The sequence below is a fragment of the Vulpes lagopus genome, chromosome 2, assembly GCF_018345385.1.
Source record: "Vulpes lagopus strain Blue_001 chromosome 2, ASM1834538v1, whole genome shotgun sequence".
NCBI classification, from domain to species: Eukaryota; Metazoa; Chordata; class Mammalia; order Carnivora; family Canidae; genus Vulpes; species Vulpes lagopus.
Genome location: NC_054825.1, coordinates 111,995,365 through 112,019,665, shown reverse-complemented (window position 1 = coordinate 112,019,665; position 24,301 = coordinate 111,995,365). Strand labels below are relative to the sequence as shown.

At 51.6% G+C, this 24,301-nt stretch overlaps 1 protein-coding gene across 2 annotated transcripts; it reads left to right on the top strand.

The window, feature by feature from the left end:
• Positions 1–1,523: 1,523 nt before the first annotated feature.
• On the top strand, positions 1,524–21,581 carry RNASET2 (ribonuclease T2). 2 transcript variants are annotated; one of them, XM_041746154.1, is made up of 10 exons: positions 1,524–1,682; positions 1,923–2,132; positions 4,353–4,413; positions 6,263–6,318; positions 7,827–7,884; positions 10,273–10,340; positions 14,383–14,496; positions 18,275–18,320; positions 19,757–19,831; positions 21,137–21,581. In XM_041746154.1, exons 2-10 carry the CDS (start codon positions 2,044–2,046, stop codon positions 21,341–21,343), a joined length of 774 nt encoding a protein of 257 aa, XP_041602088.1. In that variant the 5' UTR covers positions 1,524–1,682; positions 1,923–2,043; the 3' UTR covers positions 21,344–21,581. The 2 variants fall into 2 exon arrangements, with proteins under 2 accessions (XP_041602088.1, XP_041602089.1); XM_041746155.1 differs by having other exon boundaries at positions 1,527–1,661.
• Positions 21,582–24,301: the final 2,720 nt, after the last annotated feature.

Genomic DNA, 24,301 nt, shown 5'->3' with positions numbered 1-24,301 from the left:
ACTGGATGACCCACAGGTGGGGCATATGCTCCTGGCCGCTGTACCCCTTCTGCTCTGAGCACCCCGAGCCTCCTGGCCAGGGTCAGACCTGTGTGATTGGAAGACACCCAGTAAATGTGAGCTTTGAACCCAAGGAGCAAAAGTCCTCCCTTGGCCAGCCTGGACCCTGCAAGCTCCTGGAGTTTCTTTCCTTGAGCACACACAGATATTGGAGAGCACTTTTTAAGACTTTGTCCCTGACATTTGGTACACTCCACTGTCCCACAGCTGAGCACCCCTGACGAACTCTCCCTCGACAGATGCTGCTCACCCAGGTGGAGCTGCTCTGTGAGTTCTGGCTTCTCCTGCGCTTCCTGTTACCTCAACCCCCTGGACCCCAGGCCGCCCTTTCTGGGAGCAGTATATGGCCCTACTACCTGACCCTCTCTGCTGGGTGCTGTCTATACTCCTCCCCTTTACTGTCCCACCTGGTTTGTTGAAGGTCCTGGGTCTGGTAGGACCATATTACTCTTCCCAGCTATCTGTTCTGTTCCCAGTATGTCCCAGACATTTGCCCTGGGACTGCCAGGCCCTGGCTTTTTAAAATTTATGTATGTATGTATGTATGTATGTATGTATTTATTTATATTTATTTATTAAAAGATTTTATTTATTTATTCATAAGAGACAGAGAGAGAGGCAGAGACACAGGCAGAGGGAGAAGCAGGCTCCCTGCGGGGAGCCCAATGCAGGACTCGATCCCAGGACCCCGGGATCACCCCCTGAGTTGAAGGCAGACCCCCAACCACTGAGCCACCCAGACGTCCCAAGGCCTCCACTTTTAGGAGGAGGATACTTTCCTCCTCCATGCCAGGCTTTCCTCCATGCCAAGCTTGACCATGTGACTCGTTTGGGCCAAAAGGATGTAAGTGGAAGGGACACTTGGGTGGCTTAGTGATTGACCGTGCAGGGCACACCTGTCCTCGGCCCTGCCCCAGGCAGTTCAGCTATGGGAGGAAGGCCCAGGGGACACGGGGAGCCTCGCAAAAGGCGGGCCTGAGGTTGACTGCCTGAGTCCGGGGCGGGAGCTAGGCTGAAACCGAAGCCTCCTCGGAGAAGCTGGAGCAGGGCCAAGGATTGGGGGCGTGTCCTCCTACGGGGGGGCGTGTCCCGGGTGCTGGGGGCGTGTCCTCCTACGGGGGCGTGTCCCGGGTGCCGGGGGCGTGTCCTCCTACGGGGGGCGTGTCCCGGGTGCCGGGGGCGTGTCCTCCTACGGGGGGCGTGTCCCGGGTGCCGGGGGCGTGTCCTCCTACGGGGGGCGTGTCCCGGGTGCCGGGGGCGTGTCCTCCTACGGGGGGCGTGTCCCGGGTGCCGAGTCCCGGGTGCCGGGGGCGTGTCCTCCTACGGGGGCGTGTCCCGGGTGCCGGGGGCGTGTCCTCCTACGGGGGGCGTGTCCCGGGGGCCGGGGGCGTGTCCTCCTACGGGGGGCGTGTCCCGGGTGCCGAGTCCCGGGTGCCGGGGGCGTGTCCTCCTACGGGGGCGTGTCCCGGGTGCCGGGGGCGTGTCCTCCTACGGGGGCGTGTCCCGGGTGCCGGGGGCGGTCGGGGCCAGAGGCCGGGGCGGAAACGCGGCGGTCGGCGCTGCTGGGCGGTGCAGACCGTGAGGTCGCGGCGGGCGTCGCGGTGCGGCACCGGCGGGGACGCGTGAGCACCTGGGGGCCCGGGGGAGGCGGCGGCCCTGGCCAGGGGTCCCGAGTGGAGGCTCGGGGCGGCGGCCTGGGGGAGGGGCGGGGCCCAGAGGCCCGCGGGCTGGGGGCGGGGCCGGGGCCACCCGGGGCGGCGGGCGGGAGGAGCCGGGCCCCCTCGGGACCGCGGGCTGGCGTGGGGCGGCCCTCGGACGCAGGCGGGGCAGAGCCGGGCTTCAGGGACTCTGTCTGTTTTCAGGGACGCGCAGGGCCTGGCGCCGGACACTGTGCCTCGCGTCCTTTAGGAGCTGAGCCCCCTGCCCGGAGTGTGCCCCGAGTGTGCCCCGAGTGTGCCCCGAGTGGCCGTGGGGCGGGGCGCCATGAGGCCCGCAGCCCCGCACCGCCTGCTCCTGAGCTCCCTCTGCCTGGCGCTGTGCTGCCTGGGCGGGGCGCGCGGGTCCCGGAGGAGGTGAGCCCGGGACCCCTGGGCGGGGCGGGGCGGGGCGGGGCGGGTGCCCTGACCCTCCGACTGCACGTGGCAGACGCGCACATTTGCGGGAGGTTGCAGGACACCGTCGGGGATAGGGTGCTGCTTCCTCTTTTTAAAAGTTTCTCAGCGCCGGCTCTTCATCCCTCTGCCTTCCCCTTCCTCCTCCTTTCCGCGTTGCAGCTGATGGGAGGGGCGGGTGGTGGGGAGGGGAGGGGGGAGTAAACAGGCCCTGTTGTCTGCTGCCGGGGATACTCTGCGCACTTCTGTAAAGGAACCCACCTTTTGAGGCCCAGATATTAATGTTTTCTCCTATTTACTTTGGGCAATGATTTCATATTTAATACAGGCCTTCATACTTACATAGTAGGTGTGGGAAAAGGTGAGTTTTACTTTTTAATTAAGTGTCATTGCTGTGTTATCGTCTGTCTGAGAAGGCGACATTATATTGCAGCATTCCCGGGAAGTTTATTTTCTGAAAAAGAGCTACGTTAATGAATGGATGAGTTCTCGCCATCAGGTTAAGAGCGCAGCAGTCAGTAAACGTCAGATAAAGACCTTACGCTGTAGTATGTGGTCCCCACCCCCCATCCGCTCCTAATTCGTGCACTGATGGAGCTGGACAGCCATGGTGACCGAGGCATGGTTTGGAGAAAACTCAGCTGATTCATACCCTCCAGGATGTGAGGGGCTAGCGGGTGTTTGTCCAAGCACTGGCTGGGTTGACAGCTTGGTGACTCTCCTCTCTTCCTCTGCCCAGTGGCCTTTCTCCTTACAGAATCTTCGCTACCACCCTGCGTGCGTCCTGGCGGGTGGGTGGGGGCCGCTTCCTGTGCACTCCCACCACTCTTGCCTGGATTGTGTGTGGACGTTGTGGTGTAGACGTTCTGAATCCCGATCGATTCATCATAAGCAGGATACTGGTGGTCCCCCTCCCTGGCCATAGCTTCATCATATAGCCTCAGTTTCCACTTAAACAAGGGTTGTGCACCCAGAAAAAAGCAACTTCTAACATTTGTCTCAGCTCCAATGCTCATGCTACAGCTTGTCTTTTCTTTGATACCAAGGGCCATTTATAAGGTTTTGTGACGTCTTAAGTGTGCTTCTATGCTTACTCAGCAGAACTCCCCTCTTGATAGAAGCTGGTGCGTGAGGACTTAGTCCTGTTTTACTTTTGAATCATTCTTTCTAAAATCTAGTTTATCCTGGATTCAGTGTCTGAGTGATGTCCTTGTGTGGCTGCTGTAGGGTCTCTTCACCAGCTGTCTCCCTGCTTCCACCTGGTTGCTGGCTGGGCCTTGCAGACACCATTCCGCACCCCTCATCTGGAAGGCTTGGGCCGGGGTGGGGGGGTGGTTTGGAGCGTGGGGTCTTTCGGTGTGCAGGCCCTGCTCTGTTGCTCTGGACCGTGTTGGAGTGAGCACCATGGGATCTAGCAACTGCATCCGCACATGGAGGAGGGGAGGTGTAGTGCACTGAGCAGCTCGTGCCTGTTCAGGTCTGGCTTTGTTGCCACGTGAACCACAAAAAAATTCAAGTTGTAGAGCCTTATGGATTTCACATGTGTGGTTAAGGGATGATGATGCTTTTGTTTCTACACTCGAGACCAGCCCTTGGAGACAGGCACTTCGGGGTTCCTTCCCCCTCTCCCTCCTGTCAGTGAGGCCTTCCTGGGCGTTCTGGCCCAAAATTTCAGCTCCTGACCCATTGCTGACATGCCTGTCCTCTTGCTTACTTATGTTCTTTATCATGTGTCACTGTGGGGCACCATGTGTGTTTTCTTAGCTACTGTGGTAACCGTTTCCCTCACTGGCATATGTGCTTCAAGAGGGTAGGGGTTGGGTCCCTTGCTCTGGGCAGCGCCCCCACCCCAGATATGCCTGGGGACTGCGTTCCTTGCCCAGGGCAGTGCCCCCAGCCCACAGTAGTGCCTGGGAACTGAGTCCCTTGCTCAGGGCAGTGTCCCTGGCCCACGATAGTGCCTGGGGCCTGGGTCCTTCACTCAGGGCAGCACCCCTGGCCTAGTAGTGCCTAGGGATTGGGTCCCTCACTCGAGGCAGTGCCCATGTCCCGCGGCAGTGCCTGGCCCATAACAATCCCCCCATGTTTGTTGAATGCATGATGGTATAAATGGATGCATGAATTAATTTTTCTTTAACTTTGAAACAGCTCTTGAAATATAGGTTCCTTGTCTTTTAACAGTGACAACCATGAGTGGAAAAAACTAATTATGGTTCACCACTGGCCTGTAACAGTGTGCAAGGTGAGTTTTCCTGATGTGACCAGCCCCTTTCATCTGGGGAACCCTGGGGGGAGTGGGTCTCTGTGCGCAGGTTTCCTTGTGGGCTGATGTGTCATTTGCAGCAGTATAATGCTTACACTCCAGGCTGGAGGCTGCGGTCTCTGGTTTGAGTTGCCTTTTTTTTTTTTTTTAAAAGATTTTATTTATTTATGAGAGACACAGAGAGAGGCAGACACACAGACAGAGGGAGAAGCAGGCACCATGCAGGGAGCCTGATGTGGGGACTCGATCCTGGGACTCCAGGATCACACCTGGCCAAAGGGAGGCGCTCAACCACTGAGCTACCCAGGTGGCCCTGGTTTGAGTTTCCTAAACTTCTCACCTTCTTGCCCCTTTCTGCCTTAGAGCTGTAGCCATGCTCTGGGTAGAGGAGTGTTGGAAGGAGGGGGACAGAGCTGTCCACCACCAGCTTAAGAGTTTTGCTAGAGACCTAGCTCTCTACCCTGGTGGCCAGCATTGAGGGAGCCCTAGGTTCTGTGGGCAGGACTGTGTGTGGAGAGCTCCTGTCTGGGTGACACTGGAAGATTTGCCTTCAGGGCAGGGAACAAGGTCATTTGGTAGGTGAGGCATTTCTGTGACAAAATGTGGGTATATTCCTATGTAGTGACTATAAATATGCTTGGAAGTGTATTCCTCCCTTGATGCTTTAGAAATCAGATTTTAAAAAATCTGCTAGTGAAATGTCATTGTTAGGGAATTAATTTCAATCCAAGGTGGGCATGACAGGGGGTCCTGTCACCTGTCACTCTGGTCTGAGTGTTGTCCTGGGCAGTGGGGCTGTCTCCAGCTTCCTTCCCTGTGTGAGTGACTTAGGCATTACAGGTGCAGTGACCACCATGTCTGTCTCCATGACCCTCGGTTCTCCGCCCAGGCCCTCGGGCTCATGCTGGGCCGACAGGTGCCTGCTGATGATGAACGAAAGCTGCCCCTGGACCCCCGTCCCCCACTTACGGGCTCATCATAGGGCTGCCTGAAGACCCACGCTCTGGCCCTGGGTCCTCACCTTGCTCTTCACCAGCCGGGCACCTGTGGGAAATGGGCCACCTGCCTGGATTGTGATTTCCTGAGGGGTGAAACCGGGGTGTCAGGACAGGTTAGGCGTAGCCCCCTATTCTGGTCCTGCTCTCCTGCCCTGTCAGCCTGGCAGTCTCCTAACCCAGAGCCTCCCTCATCTCCAGAGCAACTGGGGGCAGAAAGGTGATCCCTACATGGTGCCTCACCTGTTCCTCACCAGATAACCACAGACACTTTTCACGTGCTTATTCCCTACGGGGGCTTCGGGCATGAGTTCTGTCTCACCTGGTCCAGTGGATGATCCACTTCTTGATAGTTGGTTCTTTTGGGAAAACTCCCAATTGAGCTACACAATTTGGAGGTCCCTGAAGGGTATACGACTGAGCTTTTATCCCTGTTAGTTTATCTTTCTTGTCCTCTCCTCGCCTTCGCATTTCTGCTCCAGAACATTCACATTTTATATTCTGCAATGTTCACACTTACTATATCACTAACACATCTGGACCAACTCATTCCTCTGTACTATCATCCTCAAACACTTATTTTTGGTTATACCGTCAGAAGATTAATGGGCAAATAGGAGTGTTTCCATCAGATTGGCTTAATTTGAGAACACGTTTTTAAAAAGCAAAACTCAGTGTAATTAATTAATTATCTTACGTCATTGTTTGAGGATTGGGCCACTCCTTCCAGAAGGGACGCCCGCCCCCGTGTAGCTCCTCAAGGACGCGCACTGGAAGCCGCAATAAATGAACAATGAAATGGTGATGTTCTCTGATGTGTGTTTTCTTTGCAGGAGGTTGAGAACGACTGCAGGGACCCTCCAGATTACTGGACGATACACGGATTATGGCAAGTCTGGGCATGGGTCACATTTAAACAGGAAAAAAGGGCAGCCCAGGTGGCTCAGCGGTTTAGCACCACCTTGAGCCCAGGGCCTGATCCTGGGGACCCGGGGTTCTAGTTCCACATCAGGCTCCCTGCATGGAGCCTGCTTCTCCCTCTGTCTGTGTCTCTGCCTCTCTCTCTCTCTCTCTCTCTCTCTCTCTCTCTGTCTCTCATGAATAAATAAATAAAATCTTAATAAACAAACAAACAAACAGGAAAAAAAAAATAGCTCACCTGCAAGTAGCTTGGGGCTGGTCCTAAGAGTCACACTATTGACTTTTGTTAGATGTTTATTCAGTAGGCCGAATCCTTTTTTAGAATATCTTCGCCACTTGGACAATGACCCTGATTCTGTAGCTGTTTACTTCTGTGTTGGGAGAACAGTGACGGTCTGGATTACAGGCATGTGTGGGGACCCTGGGTGCAGGCTGGACAGGCTAAGTGTACTACTCTCATTTTATCCTTCTTGTCAGGCCAATAAGGAGATGTGTACACATCAGTAAGCGAGCGTGCCTTGTGCGTGCATCTCATATGTGTCTGCATTGTATGTGCATCACAGGCACCCAGATTCACCTTTTGGGGTCTGCCTGCAGTTTATGTAGTTTATTTACTCCTTCCTTTTTTGTGCATGTATTTGTTGTGTTTAACTGTGCACGCGAGTCTGCCCGTCAAAGCAATGCCTATTGTCCTGCTGCTTCTGTGGGAGGAAGGCCATTCTAGGCTTTGCCGGCATGTCTTATTGCTCAGGAGTGGGTCCTGCGGGCCTGGGGATCAGCTCCAGCCCCTCCTTCATCACCTCAGTGACCCTAATGCTATAGCATCTGGGAGCTTGGCTCTCCTGGGCTGTACAGATGCTCCTGATGCTTCACTTGTAGCTGGAAGGACAGTGCACAGTGCCGCTTTCATCCCAGTGGGGAGTAGCACTGATTTCCGGGTGGCCGGGCCAGCCTGTTAACTCTGGAGACACGTCGGGGGTCTGGAAGGAGGTTTGGTGGCCTCCTGAACTCAGTCAGCTGCACCTGACATGTCTAGAATCAACATGTAGAAGTAGGGAGGGTATCCGTGCTTGGGACTTTAAGAAATCGTACTGGCTAAGCTGGGGTCAGTGAGTGGCAGGCACTGGGTGAGCAAGTCTTCATGCTGTGTCACTAATCCTTATCCTCATGTAGTGAAGAGAGGTCACCCTGCTGGTGCCCTCGAGAGAGGGCCTGACTCCTGAGCTCCCCCTACCAGCCTGTGTAACTTGCTTCTTTGGTGAGAAAGTCATGGGTTGGCCTTACTCCTGGATGGTTTCTTTGGAAGAAGCTGGGCTGTGACCCTCCAACCGGGGGGGGTCTTTGTTAAATGGCTCACATGGCAGTAGAATGTCTCTGCCTTTGCTCCCCACAGATCTTAATGGAAGTGTTTCCTCCTGTCATTTGGAGCTCATCTCAACCAAGACTAACTTCTGTTGTTTTTCATTTTAATTTAAGGCCTGATAAAGCAGAAGAATGTAATGGATCATGGCACTTTCATTTAGAAGAGATTAAGGTAGGAAATGTTCATGATGTCGCTCCTGCAGATACTGCACTCAGTTCAGTCTTCCTAAGTGTATCCTCCATGTCATGTCTTAAAATGGGACTCACAGTCGCATTCACCAGAATTGAAACCCTGGTGCTTTTTTTGGATTTCTGGATCTCTAAAACAATCCACATGTTAAATCCAAGCCAACCTTTCTCCTCTACCTGGGGCCCAAACCACTGCAGGTGAACTGTGTGAGGTGAAGGCAGACGAGAGTGAAGCCAACTCTGGCTGTCCCCTGCAGGCCTGCCTTAGTCCCCTGTGGTTCTAGGCCAGCTTGGCATGTGCCTAGCATATCTAGAGCTCTGGCTTGGAGGACAGGTGCATGGAACCTGCCTGTTCTTTCTGGCTGTGGGCCGATGGGTTTCCAGGTAGGGCCTGTGAGCAGGAAGGAAGGGAGGGGCCTTTCCAGCACAGAGGCCTGCATTGCAGAAGAGCCCAGGGAGTGGCTTTTATGGGCACTGTTAGCAGATGTCCTCTTCTGAGGCACTTGTTGTGCATCCACACCCACATGTGGGTCCTTACCTTTCCTCAGGGGTGTGAACAACCCCTTGCGTGTAGTTGGTCATCTGTCAGGTAACTAGTACCTGGATTTACAGGGCAGGGTCAGATGACTAGGGCCTCCCCGAAAACATGAGGTAGCATCAGGATTTGCCAGAAATAGGGTCTTTCCCATGAATACACGGCCCCTCAAAGGACAAGGCGGTAAGTTCCAAACCCTTCACACATTCTAGTCCACACGGTGTTCTTTTCTCCTCTTTCCTTCATGTAAGGACCTTTGCTGGCATGAGCCTAGAGGCCTGAGAGTCTGAGAACTGTGTGTAAGGATATTAGTGCACCCGTCTCGTTCCTCAGACATGCTTCCCCTTTTTGGGACTCCCTTCAGCTCGCCTAGTACCATGGGGATGTTTCTGATGTGTCTTGTGACCCGAAAGTGGAATTACAGATTGTCTGATGGTGGAATGGTGTACTGAGTGCCCCCAGCATTCATGCCAGGAAGGGAAGGAGCCCCACGTGTCCTTTCAGCGGTTGGCCCGGCTGCCGTGCTAGGGAGAGCTGCTGGGGGCCGGGCTGGGGGTGAGGAACTGAGGGGCAGAGGCTGTGGGAACGGAGAGCAAGAGGGGGTCCCAGAAGGAGAGGGAAGACGGCTCAGTCCCTAGCTGGGAGAGAAGCTTCAGGTGGGGCTCTGGATTTGGGCTTTGCTGGGGGTGGCCTTCCTGACTTGGGGGCATTGGCAGGGGACTGGGCTTTGGAGCACCTGTGGTTGACAGCTTTGGACATGTCTGGGTGGGTTAACATGTGTCTGTCACTAAGTGGCCTACGTTAGAGAAGAACTTCAGGTGTGATCAGTACAAAGGTGGTATAAGCACATGGGGTGAACATGGATGGGGTGGAAGCAGCCACAAGCCTGAAGCAGAGATGGGGGTGTGAGAAGCAGCAGCCGGAGGAGGGGAGCAGAGGAGGGAAGCCAGGAGAAGGGGGGATTTGTGAAGGAGCCCTGGCAGGGTTCATGAGAGGAAGGCTGAAAGGGCCCTGTGCGATGAGCGGCCTATAGGTCAAGGTGGGGAGGGGGCTGCACTCCACTCTGTGCAGAACAGAGCTTGTTTACTTGTACGTAAATACATCACAATGTGCATCCCCCATTATATTACCCAGAGGAGTCTCACTGCCCTAAAATCCCTTCTCCTATCCCCCTCCTTCCCCCAGCCCCCGACACCACTGACCCTTCCCATCTCCACACGTCTGTCTTTTCCAGAGCAGCACACACTGGGACTCATACGGCCTTTCCAGATTGGCCTCTTCCACTCAGTCATGTGCCTGGAAGGCTCCCTCCATGTCTTTTCATGGCTTGATGGCTCATTTGTCTTTAGAGCTAACTTCCTGGTCTAGATGGACCACATCTGTGCACCCAAGCCGCTACCAGCGCTCAGATTTTCAAATGCATTTCATGCTGAGTCAGATTTCACTTTTACCTATGTTTTAAGAAACACTTCATGCAGGGGTGCCTGGGTGGCTCAGCTGGTTGAGCGTCTGCCTTCAGCTCAGGTCATGATCTCAGGGTCCCGGGATGGAGTCCCACATTGGGCTCCCTGCTCAGCGGGGAGCCTGCTTCTCCCTCTACCTCTCTCCTCCTGCTTGTGCTCTCCCTCTCACTCACACTCTCTCTCAAATGAATACATAAAATAAAGAAATAAAAAAAGAAATACTTCATGCAGAGTAAGGACAGAATCATTTTTACTCACCTGAGTGTCATTAATGAACAGAGATCAATTCTTTTGATGTATTGGTTTATCAAATTTGCCTTCTAGGTTTTGAGTTGTTAGATCCTACACAGATTTTTTTTTTTTTAATGCACAGGACCTTATGCCTGAAATGAAGATGTACTGGCCTGATGTGATCCATCCACTCAATCACAGCCATTTCTGGTGAGTGCAGCAGCGTGACAGCTTCAAGGGGTACCCAGCAGGACTGGGGGATGAGGACGGACCACGGGGCCTCCCTTCTGAGGTGTGGAAGTGTGAACCATTTTTTATTTGGGATGCCATTTTCAGGGCATTTCTCCAATAGATAAAAAAAAATGTGGGCCAGGGGTGCTTGGGTGCCCCAGTAAGTTAGCATCTGACTCTTGATCTCAGCTCAGGTGTTGATTTTAGGGTTGTGAATTCGGCTGAGCATGCAGCCTACTTAAAAAAAATAAAATGTGAACAAGTGGAATTTATAGACTTGCTCTTTTTTTTTTTTTTTAAGATTTTATTTATTTATTCATGAGAGATACAGAAAGAGGCAGAGACACAGGCAGAGGGGAGAAGCAGGCTTCCTGTGAGGAGCATGATGTGGGACTTGATCCTAGGACCCCGGGATCACGCCCTACGCCGAAGGCGGATGCCCAATCGCTGAGCCACCCAGGCATCCCTAGACTTGCTCTTAATCCACTATTTCATTCATCACTTTGTTTTAGACTCTCCTCTCCTGAGTTTTCACTAAGCCAAATGCATGCGTATCTAAGGGGCTCCAACGCTGGCAGGAGAGAAGGTTTTCTAAAGACTTTGTGCTCTTGCCCCAACATACATCAAGAAAAACGAAGAGGCGCTTCAGAACACCACGGTCTTGTGCTCTGACTTAGGGAGGACAGGGTGAGGTCCCACCTGCAGCTTAGTCGGCAGCCTGTTCTGCAACATCCTTAGGTGTAGCGGGAACTGAGCCAAGGAGAGAAATGCCATATTTGATTCAAGGTAGCTTTTTACATCATTGCTTATGAAGAAGGTAAAAACTCCTTTTGTTTACATTATATGAACCGAAAAGAATTATCCCAGCCTCACGCCAACGCGGCAGTTTATGATTCACATTGCAGTTATTCAGATCTTGTCCAAAATGATTAATCCAATTTGAAAATATCTTCGCGTAGAATATTCAGGAAGAGAACTGAGTTTAGACGGAAGCTTTCTGTGACAATGGAACAGCACTGGTGCCGGTGGTCAAGTCAACACGTCAGTCCAGGCCTGAGGCAGGGACGTGGCTCTGGGGTTCACGTGCCCTGGGTCTGTTGGTGAGATCATCTCTTTGACAGGAGAACCACTCTGACTTAGGGAGATGAAGGGCCTGGTCCCTGGCACATGTTGCACAGCTGCACCCCAGAGAGTGCTCTAACGATACTTGATGGCCTGACTGAGTTGGAATGGGGGAAGCAGTGGGAAGCCCTCTACGGCACTTCACAGTGTGCATAAAAATGATGAATCTGTGCGAAGTGTGCAAAATACAGTTTTCCCACTTGTTACAATGTTCCGTGGTACAATCAATCAGATTGTTTTTGCCGGGTGACTTACAAATAAATCAACAAACATCCATAGAGAAGGCTGTCTGAACTGGTCCTAGCACATTTAATCCAAATTTTGCAGGTGGGGTGCACATGTGTGTTTGTGCTCTCATAAAGGCAAAATGATACTTTTCAGGTTGGATAGTAAATGGCACATTTGAAAGCTTTTGTGCTGAACGCAGGGGTGAACATCCCACCCTCCATAGCATTTCTGATCCTCGAGCCCCCGAGTACAGGGGCAGCTGCCGTCACTGCCCACCCCTGCCCTGTGTGTGGCGTTTGGGTCATGCTTCACTGGTGCCCAGATTTCCTTTGCTGTGTGCATTTCTGGAAGGTCACGGAGGGAGGCACCCCAAGGCTGTCCACCTCGGCTTTGTCGTTGGGGGCCGGATACAGAAGAGGGCTCCTGTCAGAAAACCGCCCTCTTTCATCTCAAATAGGAATCAAGTACCCAGAGTACACAGTCTTGATACTGCATCATGCTTGAGGTCATTCTCTAAGATTAAATCCATTCACAAAATTAACTGTATTGAAAAATACCATGTACACAGCCCTCTGCAAAGTAAGATCTTTATTTGTTTGCTGATGCTTGTACGAAAAAGGAGGAGAGTTGGGTGAGGCCCGGTTTGGTGAGCAGCCTCACTGTGAAACGTGTCCCTGGGCCTTCATGTGCCATAGGAGCCCTTAACCTCTCTTATCCCAGAGGGGGGCCCCCAGATCTGCTCGTAGGCCCTGCCGGCCACTGAGAGGGCCACTCGATGGTCACTTCAGCTTGAGAACTGATCATTTCGTGTTAAATGAAAAATGTCCAATTCCAGATGATGTGGGATTAAATGTTGGAAGTACGCTAATGGCACTTTAATAAATAGATCCTGATCTTTAAGTTAAGCTTGACCCAAACATAATAATAATTGACATTTATTGAATATTTCTTATGCACTAGGACCATTTGGGCTGGTGCGAAGATGCTTTGCACAAAGTGCACCCTCCTCCGGCACCATAGACGACAGACTCTGGTGACTCCAGCTGCATGGAAACTAAGGCATCTGGAACACAGTTCCAGCCTCCTTTAGTGGCAAAGAAACTCCTTTTTCCACTCAGTGAAATCATTAGCTCTGAAAACAGTTGTAGATGAAGAAAGTAGGTCTTCACACACTCTTATCCTTAGGCTGGAGCAGTTTGTCACTGGGCGCTGGCACCGTGGTAAACTGGACCAGTAGATCTGTGCCTGTTTAGATCATATTTTTGTCAGACAGCACCTGACCCCTCAGGAGTGCCAGCACAAATGTAATTTAGCTGAACTTTAGGAAAATCGATCATGGATAAAATGGAGGATACCTGATGTCCCTTCCAGTTTCCCGCACTAATGATGGCTAACATCCGCCTCGACGATCGTCAGTGATTCTGCAGGCAGCATGCCCTCCGTTGGGGGTGGTTGGGATGGTGGCGCAGGGGAGCGGCAGTGGGTTGTTGGCACCAGCCGTGGAGTCCACAGTGCCATTCGGGTGCAGACTCTGGGACGTCCTGGCTGAGTGGCCTCAGCAGGGTGCCTAGCTGGGCCCCCTGCCTCAGTTTCCCCACTTCTAAGCCAGCAATCTCTTTGCCTTTCAAAAGAATGTGAAAACATTTCATAGTCCATCTGCAATAAGCTGTGGGGAAGGGCAGCCCGGGTGGCTCAGCGGTTTAGCACCGCCTTTAGCCCAGGGCATGATCCTGGAGACCTGAATCGAGTCCCACGTTGGGCTCCCTGCATGGAGCCTGCCTCTCCCTCTGCCTGTGTCTCTGCCTCTTTCTCTGTGTCTCTCATGAATAAATAAATAAAATCTTAAAAAAAAAAAGCCATGGGAATTGTTATCAACAGTCATAGTTTCCTTGAATACGTAGTGCTGTGCGTTGGCAGCATTAGGTTTGTGTGTTCTGTTGGAGTTTTGTCCAGGGGTGGGTGAGGACACAGTCGTGCTGGGTAGAGGCTGAGATGGGGAGTGGTTCTGAGGCGTTTCTCCAGAGGTAGTGCTGCTGCCTCTTCTCTGCTGGCTGCTTAGGAAGGACCGTTGGACGTCCCTGTGAAGCTCCTGGAGTGTGAAGCGGTAGCCTCCTGCAAAGCACCCAGTGCCATGTGATGGGTGGGTGCCTGGGTGGCAGTGCTCAGTATTTGCTCAGCTGTGACTTGTGACATGCAGAAGTGAGTTGTCGGGCAGCCCAGGTGCCTCAGTGGTTTAGCGCCACCTTCAGCCCAAGGCGTGATCCTGGAGACCCGGGATCGAGTCCCACGTTGGGCTCCCTGCATGGAGCCTGCTTCTCCCTCTGCCTGTGTTTCTGCCCCCCCCCCCCTTTCTCTCTCTCTCTGTGTGTGTGTGTCTCTCATGAATAAATAAATAAAATATTAAAAAAAAAAAAAGTGAGTCGTCCCTGATTGGCAGCAGAAAGCCTACAGGGAGGCAGAGTGCTCTCTGGGGATCGTACTGAGTCCACCAGGGCCTTGTTCCTGCGCAGGGGATGCACAAATTGTGCCTGTAGCACATAAGAGATCTTACCCTCTTTCTTGGTAAAAGAAACAACATGCCTGTGAATACCCCTTCCTAGGTGTGAACTTTCCATTGTGAATTTGTTTCATGACTTCTAACTAGAGATTGTTTATTAAAATTCTCTCACAGGAAGCACGAGTGGGAGAAGCACGGCACCTGTGCTGCCCAGCTAGATGCCCTCAACTCCCAGAAGAAATACTTTGGTGGAAGCCTGGACCTGTACCGGGACCTTAACCTTAACAGGTAAGGGACCCTCTGGGGCCTGGTCCTCACGGCAGCTCTGCCTACCGCACCCCTGCTCTCTGGCCATACTGCCTCACGTCTGTCTGTGGACCTTGGGGACCTGGCCAGCAGAACAGTCCTGAGGAAGCCCAACATCTAGCCAAACTTTCAAATCAGTCTGGACTGTGGCCAGCTGGAGCAGCCTCAGAGATATGGGTCTCCTCTCTGGTCTCTGACATCATTGGACGGTGTGTTGGCCTGAGGACACAGGACTGACCAGGGCCTGTGCCTCTCGACCATGATTTCTGATGAAAGTACCTTGAGTTAACACGAGGTTTTGTAAAAACTGCACGTCCCTGCGTGTTTGCATCTCTGCTCCAGTGCTTCTGGGACAAGTAGGAGGGGGTATTGGGCAAGGGTCCCCAGAGCCAGAAATCACCCAGGCCCGTGGAATCCTGCCACTGCCTGTCCCTCGCCTCAGCTCTGGACAAAAGGGGAACCTGTTAAGGCTCACGAGCCACCGAACTTGTAAACACCAACTCTGGATGGTCATGCTGGGGGCCGATGTGTTCTCCAGGGCCTGGCCCATCACCCGGGACTGGGGGCCAGGCTGGCCATCCATTGAAGATTTCTGGTGACCAGCTGTGTGAGGAATTCTTGCTTTTCCACATCCAAGTGGTCGTGTAGTAAACTTGTGACCTCGTTTTAAAGACCAGGACAGAAAAAAAAAAATAGAAAAAAAATAAAGACCAGGACAGGAAATGATACCGTTTGCTTTAGACAGAACAGGCCAGCATCCTATCAAGTGCCTTTGCTGTTCCACTGTGGTTAGTTCTGTGAATCACATCTGCCTAGAAGACATGTGCGCCCCGTGGGTTCTGTGCACGTGCACTCTGCTCCTGTGGCAGACAGGATCCCTGAGATCTGGGTGGAGGGTGTCCGGTGCTGGGACAGGAGGATAAGCAAGATTACAGGACGTACACACCGCAAAGGAGGCCTCCAAGCTCGTGGTTTTCAGTGTGCCTCTGATCCTGCGGCTGGCACTGACCAGTTGTGCAACGTGCACAGTTTTGGACCTCATCTTTGGACCTCATTGTTAGGTCATAAGATGATGCCTGGGTTACAGGAGATTCAGAAGCCACCCCGCTCTCAGATGTGCAGACCTGAGGACCGCTGCTTGGGAGGCCACCCCCACAGCTGCACACCCCAGCTCCCACGTGCCATGTGCTCTGCTCCAGGCTTTTCTCGCAGCCAGAGTAAGACCTTTGGGAACATTTCCTCACCCAGAAGTCTGGGTGATACTGCAGTTCAGACATCCTGGTAGAGAGTTAACTGGGAGAGTTCATGATGTGGTACGGCCTCCGAGCATAGGAGAGGCGCGATGTAGGCAGGCAGGGCAGGATGCACTTGGACTAGGGGCCCTGCAGACAGCAGGTGGCCTTGGGTCTCCCTGACACCTGTGCAGCACCAGGCCCTGCTTGCTCCCCAGGCCCAGTCCTGCTGAATCAGGCGGACAAATGAGAATAAATGGGGACTGCTGAAAGGCTTTATATAAAACATCTAGGTAATTCATCCCTTCGTCCAATGACTGTTTATTTTTTTATTCTTATTTTTAAAAGATTTTATTTATTTATTCATGAGAGACACAGAGAGAGGCAGAGACACAGGCAGAGGTAGAAGCAGGCTCCATACGGGGAGCCCGATGTGGGACTCGATCCGAGGTCCCTGGGATCACACCCTGAGCCAAAGGCAGACGCTCAACCGCTGAGCCACCCAGGTACCCCTCAGCAACTGTTTATTAAGTTCTTCCTGTTTAAACTTTTTGAATCTCTGTAGCTTTACATGTGTACTGGCATGTGCAGGATTCCCAGTCCTGGGAGCATCAGGAAGGCCATTGCCATCTCTTATTCATCCTGTGGAAATATGCACTTGGGGCCTGTTGCACGTAATGCACTGCTAGAGAGATAGTGTCTTTTAGACTATATGGGACCGTTATAAAGAAATTATGTTTTTTCTCAGTTCCTCCAAGGAAAATCTAAAATCTCAGTACTCACAAAATTAAGAAGTTAAAACATAAAACCCCTTGTATTTTTATCTATATTATAAACCATTACCGCAGATTATCTTTTTCTCAGGGGGCAGCTTGTCATGTTATCATAAACTAGCAGCATTTTATTTACTTTATCACATGAAAGTAGCAAACCTGAAAAAATTGCAAAAATCTTGAACCAAATCTTGGGTAACCCACAAATAACGAACGGGCCAAGGATTAATGCCAAACTAATCTTGATGCTGTAGAAAATATAGGCTAATTTGGGTTGAATGCCAGGCTTCCCCAAATATATCTCTCTCTCTGCCTGACTTCCTTGGTAACCTGACTCGGGCTGCCCAGTAGGAATAGAATGCAAGTCACATATGTAACTTAAAATTTCCTAGTAGCCTCATTACAAAGAGCAAAAAAGAGCCTGGGTGGCTCAGTGGTTGAGCATCTGCCTTTGACTCGGGGCCTGATCCCAGAGTCCTGGGATTGAGTCCCATGTTGGGCTCCCTGCATGGAGCCTGCTTCTCCCTCTGCCTGTGTCTCTGCCTCTCTCTCTGTCTCTCATGAATAAATAAAATCTTAAAAATAAATAAATAAAATAAAAAGAGCAAAACGGAGCCAATGAAATTGATGTTATATTATTTAATCCAAAATATTATTATTGCAACTTGAAATAATTATGTAAAAATTTGCAAAGTTTTGCATTTCCAGAGCCAGAGCCTTTGAAATCTGGTATTTACCCCACGCAGACGTTGTAAGGGCAGGCAGCGGGCACATTTATTTCTAGGGCTTTGACGACCCTTGCCCACCATCCACTGCCTGTGCCAGGAGCACTGCAGCGTAGATCCAGACACTTGGTGGTGGTGCAGTCTTTACAAACACTGTCTTGTTAACAGTTTATACTGTTGCCAGACAGAAGTCACGGTCGGACGAGCACACTCATATGACAATGTCCATATCCGGAGAGGCAGCCCAGGACTCTGTGTCTGCTCCCAGGAGTCAGAGCCCGGATAATCCAGAGAGGCGTGATGGGGGCTGGAATGTTGTTTTGGGGCTGTTAATCTGGGAATTGTTTATATTGTGCTCCATAATTTAACAAGTAAGTTAGTCATATGGTGTTTTGACGGGATAGCTGGTCAAAACCATGTGCTTTAGGAAATGATTCAAGTCTGTGGGTGTTGAATATATTTAAAGATTTGACCAAGCATGGTTTTCTAGGATAAGCCTGCATCCAAAGTCAGTTACTAACTCTTTTGAAGCAGGCGTGCTGAATAGGTGGTAATGTGTGTGCCAACTCAGCGGCTACTAGCCATCTGGCCACTGTTGAGGGTCTGGGTGCTGGAAAGAGAACCAAATCAGTAGTAGGGTGTGCATTCTGGTCAGGGTTAGTCGGGGAAGCCCGAGCACCATTTATCTGTTGTTCTTGCTCACAGAATTATTGCCCAAAGTAATAGAAAACAAGTGCTTTCTTTTAAGTGTGTCTCAATTTTTTTAAATGAAATACAACATTTTAAAAGAATAAGAAAGGGGCAGCCCCTGATGGCCCAGCAGTTAAGGCCACCTTCAGCCCAGGGTGTGATCCTGGAGACCCGGGATCGAATCCCACGTTGGGCTCTCTGCATGGAGCCTGCTTCTCCCTCTGCCTGTCTCTCTCTCTGTGTCATGAATAAATAAAATCTTTTTTAAAAAAATAAAAGAACAAGGAAGGAAAATGGACCTTGCTATACAGCTAATTTTTTTTTCATTTTTAAATTTTAGCATGCTCCAAAAATTGGGAATAAAGCCGTCTATCAACTACTACCAGGTAAGTCTTGCTTTCAGCCTCTCAACCTAACGTGTATCTGCTACCCGGGGACACCCAGCCGTGGTACTGTCCCTTCAGCCTGTGGGCTACACACAGGTTTTGAAGTGACTCAAACAAGCCCCATTCCTATTTGGCTGTTATGTTTCCAAATAGCTTTTATTTAAATTTTGTTCTCTGTTTTGTGCCTGTTGAGTGTGAACTGACAGCTGTATAAACTGATGATTTGGAAGCCCAGATTCATGGTCCCTTGGTGAGAAATGTGTTCCAGTCTCGTCCAGAGCAGGGGAGCCGGCAGGAGGGCAGTTTGAAAATCATAGTCAGTTTTATAGTATTTTGCTTGAGGAAGAGCAAAAGGTGTGTTTTTATTTTCATGATCAAACTATAGAAATCCAGACAGACCCGATCTTACTCTCCAGTAATCTGCCCAGGGCAGCCTGTTTTCATAAACGTAGTCTTCCTGGCTCAGGGCAAGGCCGGTTCTTTTACCGTCCCCTGTGGTCACCGTCCCCAGCCAGGTGTCCCACAGGTGAGAGACCCTTGGGGCCTGGAGTACTTCCTCTGGCCCTTTACAGAGCGAGCCTTCTGACTCCTGCCTTAGAGAACCCTATGTTCTCTAGTTCCTCTGATTTAATCTCCAGGCATTAAACAAGGAGTTAAAGTTCCTGATTTTAGCAGCCCCTTGCTTCCAGTGTCCTGGCCGCACACCGAACCATCACACAGGTCTCTTGACTGTGAAGTCAGTCGGCATTTTTGTTGCACTCTGTGTGTCCAGACTCCACTGTGCAGCTGGTTTCTGGTTAATCTGGTTTCCTTTCTGCAGTGAAACTGAGACTGAGAGGGGACGGTGGTCCTGGGGAGACAAGCTCTCTCAGCTCCCTCATGACAGGGGGGTTTGCAGGGCCCCCTCCGTCCTTGGGGTCCATGTTCAAGGACATAAGGGGCCTGTGTTTCCATCTTTACCTAGGATGTGCTTATTTGAGAACTGATTTCCGTTAGAGTAAAGCACCAAGGACAAGTGTTTTGGGCTTCCTGTCTGTGCTGCAAGCACTCTGTTAGGTTCAGATGCAGCAAGATGTGAGCTCAGACGGAAGTCCTGGCCTCTGAAAGTTGATCTGACTTACTGGAAGGAGATGCTCTGCTTTTGCGCCCAGCGCCCAGTCTCTGGGTTTGAATGGAAGAGCAGAGTGGGGGAACAGACACCGTATGGAGCACGTGTGGGAGCCACTGTGGTCTGAGGGTAGAGCCCAAGCAGGTGACAGCCTCTCCTCGGGCTGCCTCTGAGCCTTGTCTGCGAGCCCCAAGTGCCCGGAGGACTGTGCCCCATTGTCAGCTGTGCGTGTTCGTGAGTGTGTAAGCTGGAGTGTCACATATGCATGGGGCAGAGCCCTTAGCCCACCTCCTTCCAAGTGTTTCTAATGCATCTTATTTAATTTCAGGTTTCAGATATTAAAGATGCCCTTGCCGGCATATATGGAGTCATACCTAAAATCCAGTGTCTTCCGCCACAACAGGTCAGATGTGCAATGCTTTGTTTTGTTGCTCTTTCTGTCATTATCAAGAAGACATATTCAGCTTTTCGACATCTGTGTGCTCACTATAGAGTTCCCCAGGGCAGAGACGTGCGTCTGTGCATGGGTGTGTGTGCTTGAAAATCACAGGTGGTTAAACACTGATTCAGAGGAGACATGCACTCCGATGTTTATTCCAGCATTATTTACCGTAGCCAAATTATGGAAGCAGCCCAAGTGTCCATCGACAGATGAATGGATAAAGAAAGTGTGGTATAAATACAGAATGAAATATTACTCAGCCACGAAAAAGAATGAAATCTTGCCATTTGCAATGACATGGGCACATCTAGAGAGTATGAGGCTGAGGGAAGAAAGGCAGAGAAAGACAAATACTGTGGGATCTCACTCATATGTGGAATTTAAGAAACAAAGCAAATGAGCAAAGGGAAAATAGAACAAACCAGGAAACAGACTCTTAACTCGAGAGAACAAACTGATGGTTACAGAGAGGAGGTAGGTGGGAGATGGGGGAAATAGGGGGTGGGGATAAAGGAAGGCACTTGTGATGAGCACCAGGTGATGATTGGAAGTGATGAATCACTGTATCATACACCTGACACTACTATGACGTTGCATGGTAATTATACTGGAATTCAAAAAAATTATATAGAGATGCAATACAGATTGCCCTTTGATGCTGTGTTCGATAGGGTTTGTTTTTTTGAGACTTTTCCCCAACAGGAACACACCTGTTCTGGAAGGACAGTGGAGCAGGAGCAGGGAGGCGGGTCTATGAAACATTTCTGGGTTAGAAATCTTCTCAGGGTTTATTTATACTGTTAGGCTTAGCAATTGTAGTTGTAGGTGTTTGTCTAGTTTATGGGTTTATGGGTGGTTTATCTATGGTTTCTTTTGTCAGCTGTGATAAAGACTTAAAATCTTTCAGTAGTATGGTACTTTTGCCCCATCTATTCTTTGAAATCATTTCTCCTGAGGCTGTGCTGCATATGCCGTGTGCACAGAGGTGCACATTTCTAAGCTTCGGGCGGTGTCCCTTCACACAGGGCCGCCAGGTGGGCCCAGGGACATCTGGGTGGTGACCGAGGTGGTGAGTCCTGTGGCCCCCTGCCAGTCACCCGGGTCCCTGGCCCCAGGCACTGCTGGAGAAAGCAGCTCGTGGCCAGCACCTGGAGGCCTGGGTCTGCAGTCACCCTCTTGTCTCTTCAGGTTCTGAGACTTGTGACCGTATGACAGATGATCCTCCAGGGTGCAAGTTCTCAGACGTCTCTCATTCCCAATGTTTAGGGTGAGGAGGTACAGACGATCGGGCAGATAGAGCTGTGCTTCACCAAGGAGCTGCGGCTGCGCAACTGCACGGAGCCCGGGGAGCCTGGGGGCCCTGGGGGGCCAGCGCCCCGCGGGCCCAGAACGGGGGTGTCGGGGGGCACCGGGCTGGAGGTGTGCGAGGATGGCCCCGCCTTCTACCCCCCGCCGCCGGGGGCCATGCCCTGATGCCCAGCGCCCTGGGGATGAGGAATCACTGCTGGTCAGAAAGCAGCTGCCAAGTGGAACGTTCTGTTTACGACTGTCTTTGCCGGAGGCTGTTCTGTTGTCTTCCATTTCCCTTCACGCCCGCGAGCTGACGTCGTGGTTCCTGTGAATCTGGGTTGCATGTGGGTACGTTGGAAGAAAGGCGATCTCCCACGCCTCGGTAGACGCTTTGTGGTTGGAATAAAGGACGCAGATTTGCTTTTCTTTCCCTTTATTAAGCTCTCCGGCGTCTTAGACACGGCAGGCAGCCTGGGAGCTGGGATTCAGGGCAGCTCTGGCCTGTGCCTCCGAGTGGGCAGCCTTCCTGCCGTGGGGGTCGCATGGGGGTCGCGTGGGGGCCCGTCCTCAAGCCGGATCAGGCCGGCACCGGGCGGGCACCTCCACCTCCTACCTCCGCTGGACACGTCTTGTTCCTGGAGGCCAGAAGTGAGAGAACACGTTCACTCGCAACCCCTCAGTGGCCTGGCACAGGCACGGCTCCTGAGTGCCTGGTGCTGGCAGCCAAGATGCTCTGAGGGGCAGCAGGGGACATCTGTGGGTCCTGGCCCGGCACCCCCCAGCATCCCCACCCAGCCAGGTGCTACTAAAGATCTGCTCAGACTGTTTCGGGTCCTTTCTGTGAGGAGGGACCCCAGCCACCATGTGGGGCCACTGAGAAGTTGGTAATGAGGGCAGTGCAGCCACTGGATGACCTGGCTCCTCCTGGGGGGTCAGAGCCGCCCCCCCACCCTGAGCCAGGCCCTCCACCTGCTGGGCTGCAGCTTCGCCCATAGGATGAGGACAGCAGATGGCTTGTGCAATGGACTGCCCCCTCCACGAAGCCCCCTCTTAACACTATTGCTCCTGGTCTTTGTCCTCATCAAAGGCATTTGGTGGCAGGGGTTAAAGTTAAAGTAGGACCCATCTGTGTGTCTTACCAGGTTGATGCTGTCCACGTTCTTTTTTTTTGATCAAACACTTGAGAATGTGCGGGACATCTTAGTAAGCACTTCAGAACATTCACTGACCTGATCCCAAGAACAACCACATGTCCAAAATAACCCCATCTTTAACCAAAAAACCTATGGAATTGGATGGCTATGAAAGGTCACGCTGTTCGGGATCACTGATGTTTCCTTTCATGTCTTAGGGTCAATGTCAGCGATGAGGTAGGTGTGATTGATTCCAGTAGCACAACGATTTTGTAAAAGGTGCTGAGTTTCTTCTCAGAGCAAGTCCTAATGCTCGTCCCCGCAGGGTGAGTGTGTAAGGCTGTGTGTGTTCCCGGGGCTGCCCTGATAAAGCACCATAATCTGATTGAAGCCAGACCTCTCTCCTCTCGCGGGGAGAACCTTGTCCCTCCAGCTCCTAGCAGCCCCAGGAGGCTTCCTTTCTGCGTCTGTGTCTCCCTTCCTCTGGGTCCTCCCAGAATGCGCCTGTCTGCATGTCACATCTCCCTCTTCTTTCGCTTAGAAGGACACCGGTCATATTGCTCATTTTAACATGATTACATCTGCAAAGACCTGTTCCCAAATAAGGCCCTATTCTTGGGTCCTGGGGATTAGAACCCACAGCACCTACCAACAGACCAAAGCGGCCTGGCCACTGGTCCTTGTGTTCTGTACAGGAGGGCCTGGCAATGTGATGCCAGCAGCGCAAGGAGGAAACCACTGGCAAATTCTCCTCCTACAATAAACTAGGAACGTGGGAATTGCTGGAGAGATCTCTGAAGGATCTTAACACGCTCAGAACCCACACGGTAAAGGTGTCTCACTTGACTGGGACTGAAGGGATTTTTTTTTTTTTTAAGATTTTATTTATTTATTCATGAGAGATGTAGAGAGAGAGAGAGGCAGAGACACAGGCAGAGGGAGAAGCAGGCTCCATGCAGAGAGCCCGACGTGGGACCCAATCCCAGGACTCCAGGATCACGCCCTGGGATGAAGGCTGCGCTAAACCACTGGGCCACTGGTGGTTTAAAATCCCTGAAGCTTATCTGTTGTCACCTGAGCCTTTCTGGTGGACCCTGAAGCCAACAATGAGAAAACACTGAACGGGCTCTCAGCAGGTCCATCCAGGCTGGGGGTAGTCACAGCCAGCGGGAGCTTGGGGTGAGCGCTGTGTTGGGGGCCAAGACCAGGTCACCCCCCGATAGGGCATTTTGACGTGAAGATTATTTTGAGTTATAAAGGAATCAAAACCCAGGAGATTTGGGGAAAGTTCTTTATCTTCTGTTCAAGGGCCACAAAAAGAATGTAGACAAGGGCCCTGTTCCAGGAAGGGCGCTGTCCCCATAGATTGGGATGTTATGCCATGAGGTAGGGGCGGCCCATAGGGAGGAGGAACCTGGCACCTGTTTGATCAAGTTCTTAGTCACATTGGGCCCATATGGCCCAGCAGACAGTTGTCTACCAAACATTTACTCGTTTTCCCCTTCTTGTGAATTGTATTCCTTTCCTGGAAGTCCCAGACCCTGCCCCCCAGCTCCTGAGTTCAGGACGACACACACCCCTCACTTTGCTGGTGTCTGGAGTTTCTAGGTCTGTGGATTCCCCGCACGTACACTATTAAATTTGATTTTCTCTTGTGAATCTGTCTCTTGTCAATTTGATTCGAAGGACCTGTGAAGGGGATGGGGAGTTCTGCCTCCAGACAGCTGACAGATACATAAATGAACTTCTAGGAGATGGAGAAGGGCACAAACAGCCAGACCCTGGGCACAGTGGGGTAGAGGGGGTTTGCTAAGACATGTCCCAGCGGATCATTCTGGATCGATTTCTCTTGGTACACCGTGGGTCCTTTAAGTAATGTAGATTAGCATCTTTTATCTCTGGAATTTATTTTTTAATTTTAATTTTAATTTTTATTTATCTTTTTTTTTTGAGGAAGAGAGAGATGGAGAGGGTGTGTGAACAGGGGAGGGGCCGGGGGAAACAGAAA

Excerpts from the sequence above, each read along its gene's own strand:
- RNASET2 (XM_041746154.1), top strand. The coding sequence starts at position 2,044 with ATGAGGCCCGCAGCCCCGCACCGCCTGCTCCTGAGCTCCCTCTGCCTG. Across the intron at positions 6,319-7,826 it reads TGGACGATACACGGATTATG|GCCTGATAAAGCAGAAGAAT; the intron begins GCAAGTCTGGGC and ends TTTTAATTTAAG. Across the intron at positions 18,321-19,756 it reads CGTCTATCAACTACTACCAG|GTTTCAGATATTAAAGATGC; the intron begins GTAAGTCTTGCT and ends ATTTAATTTCAG.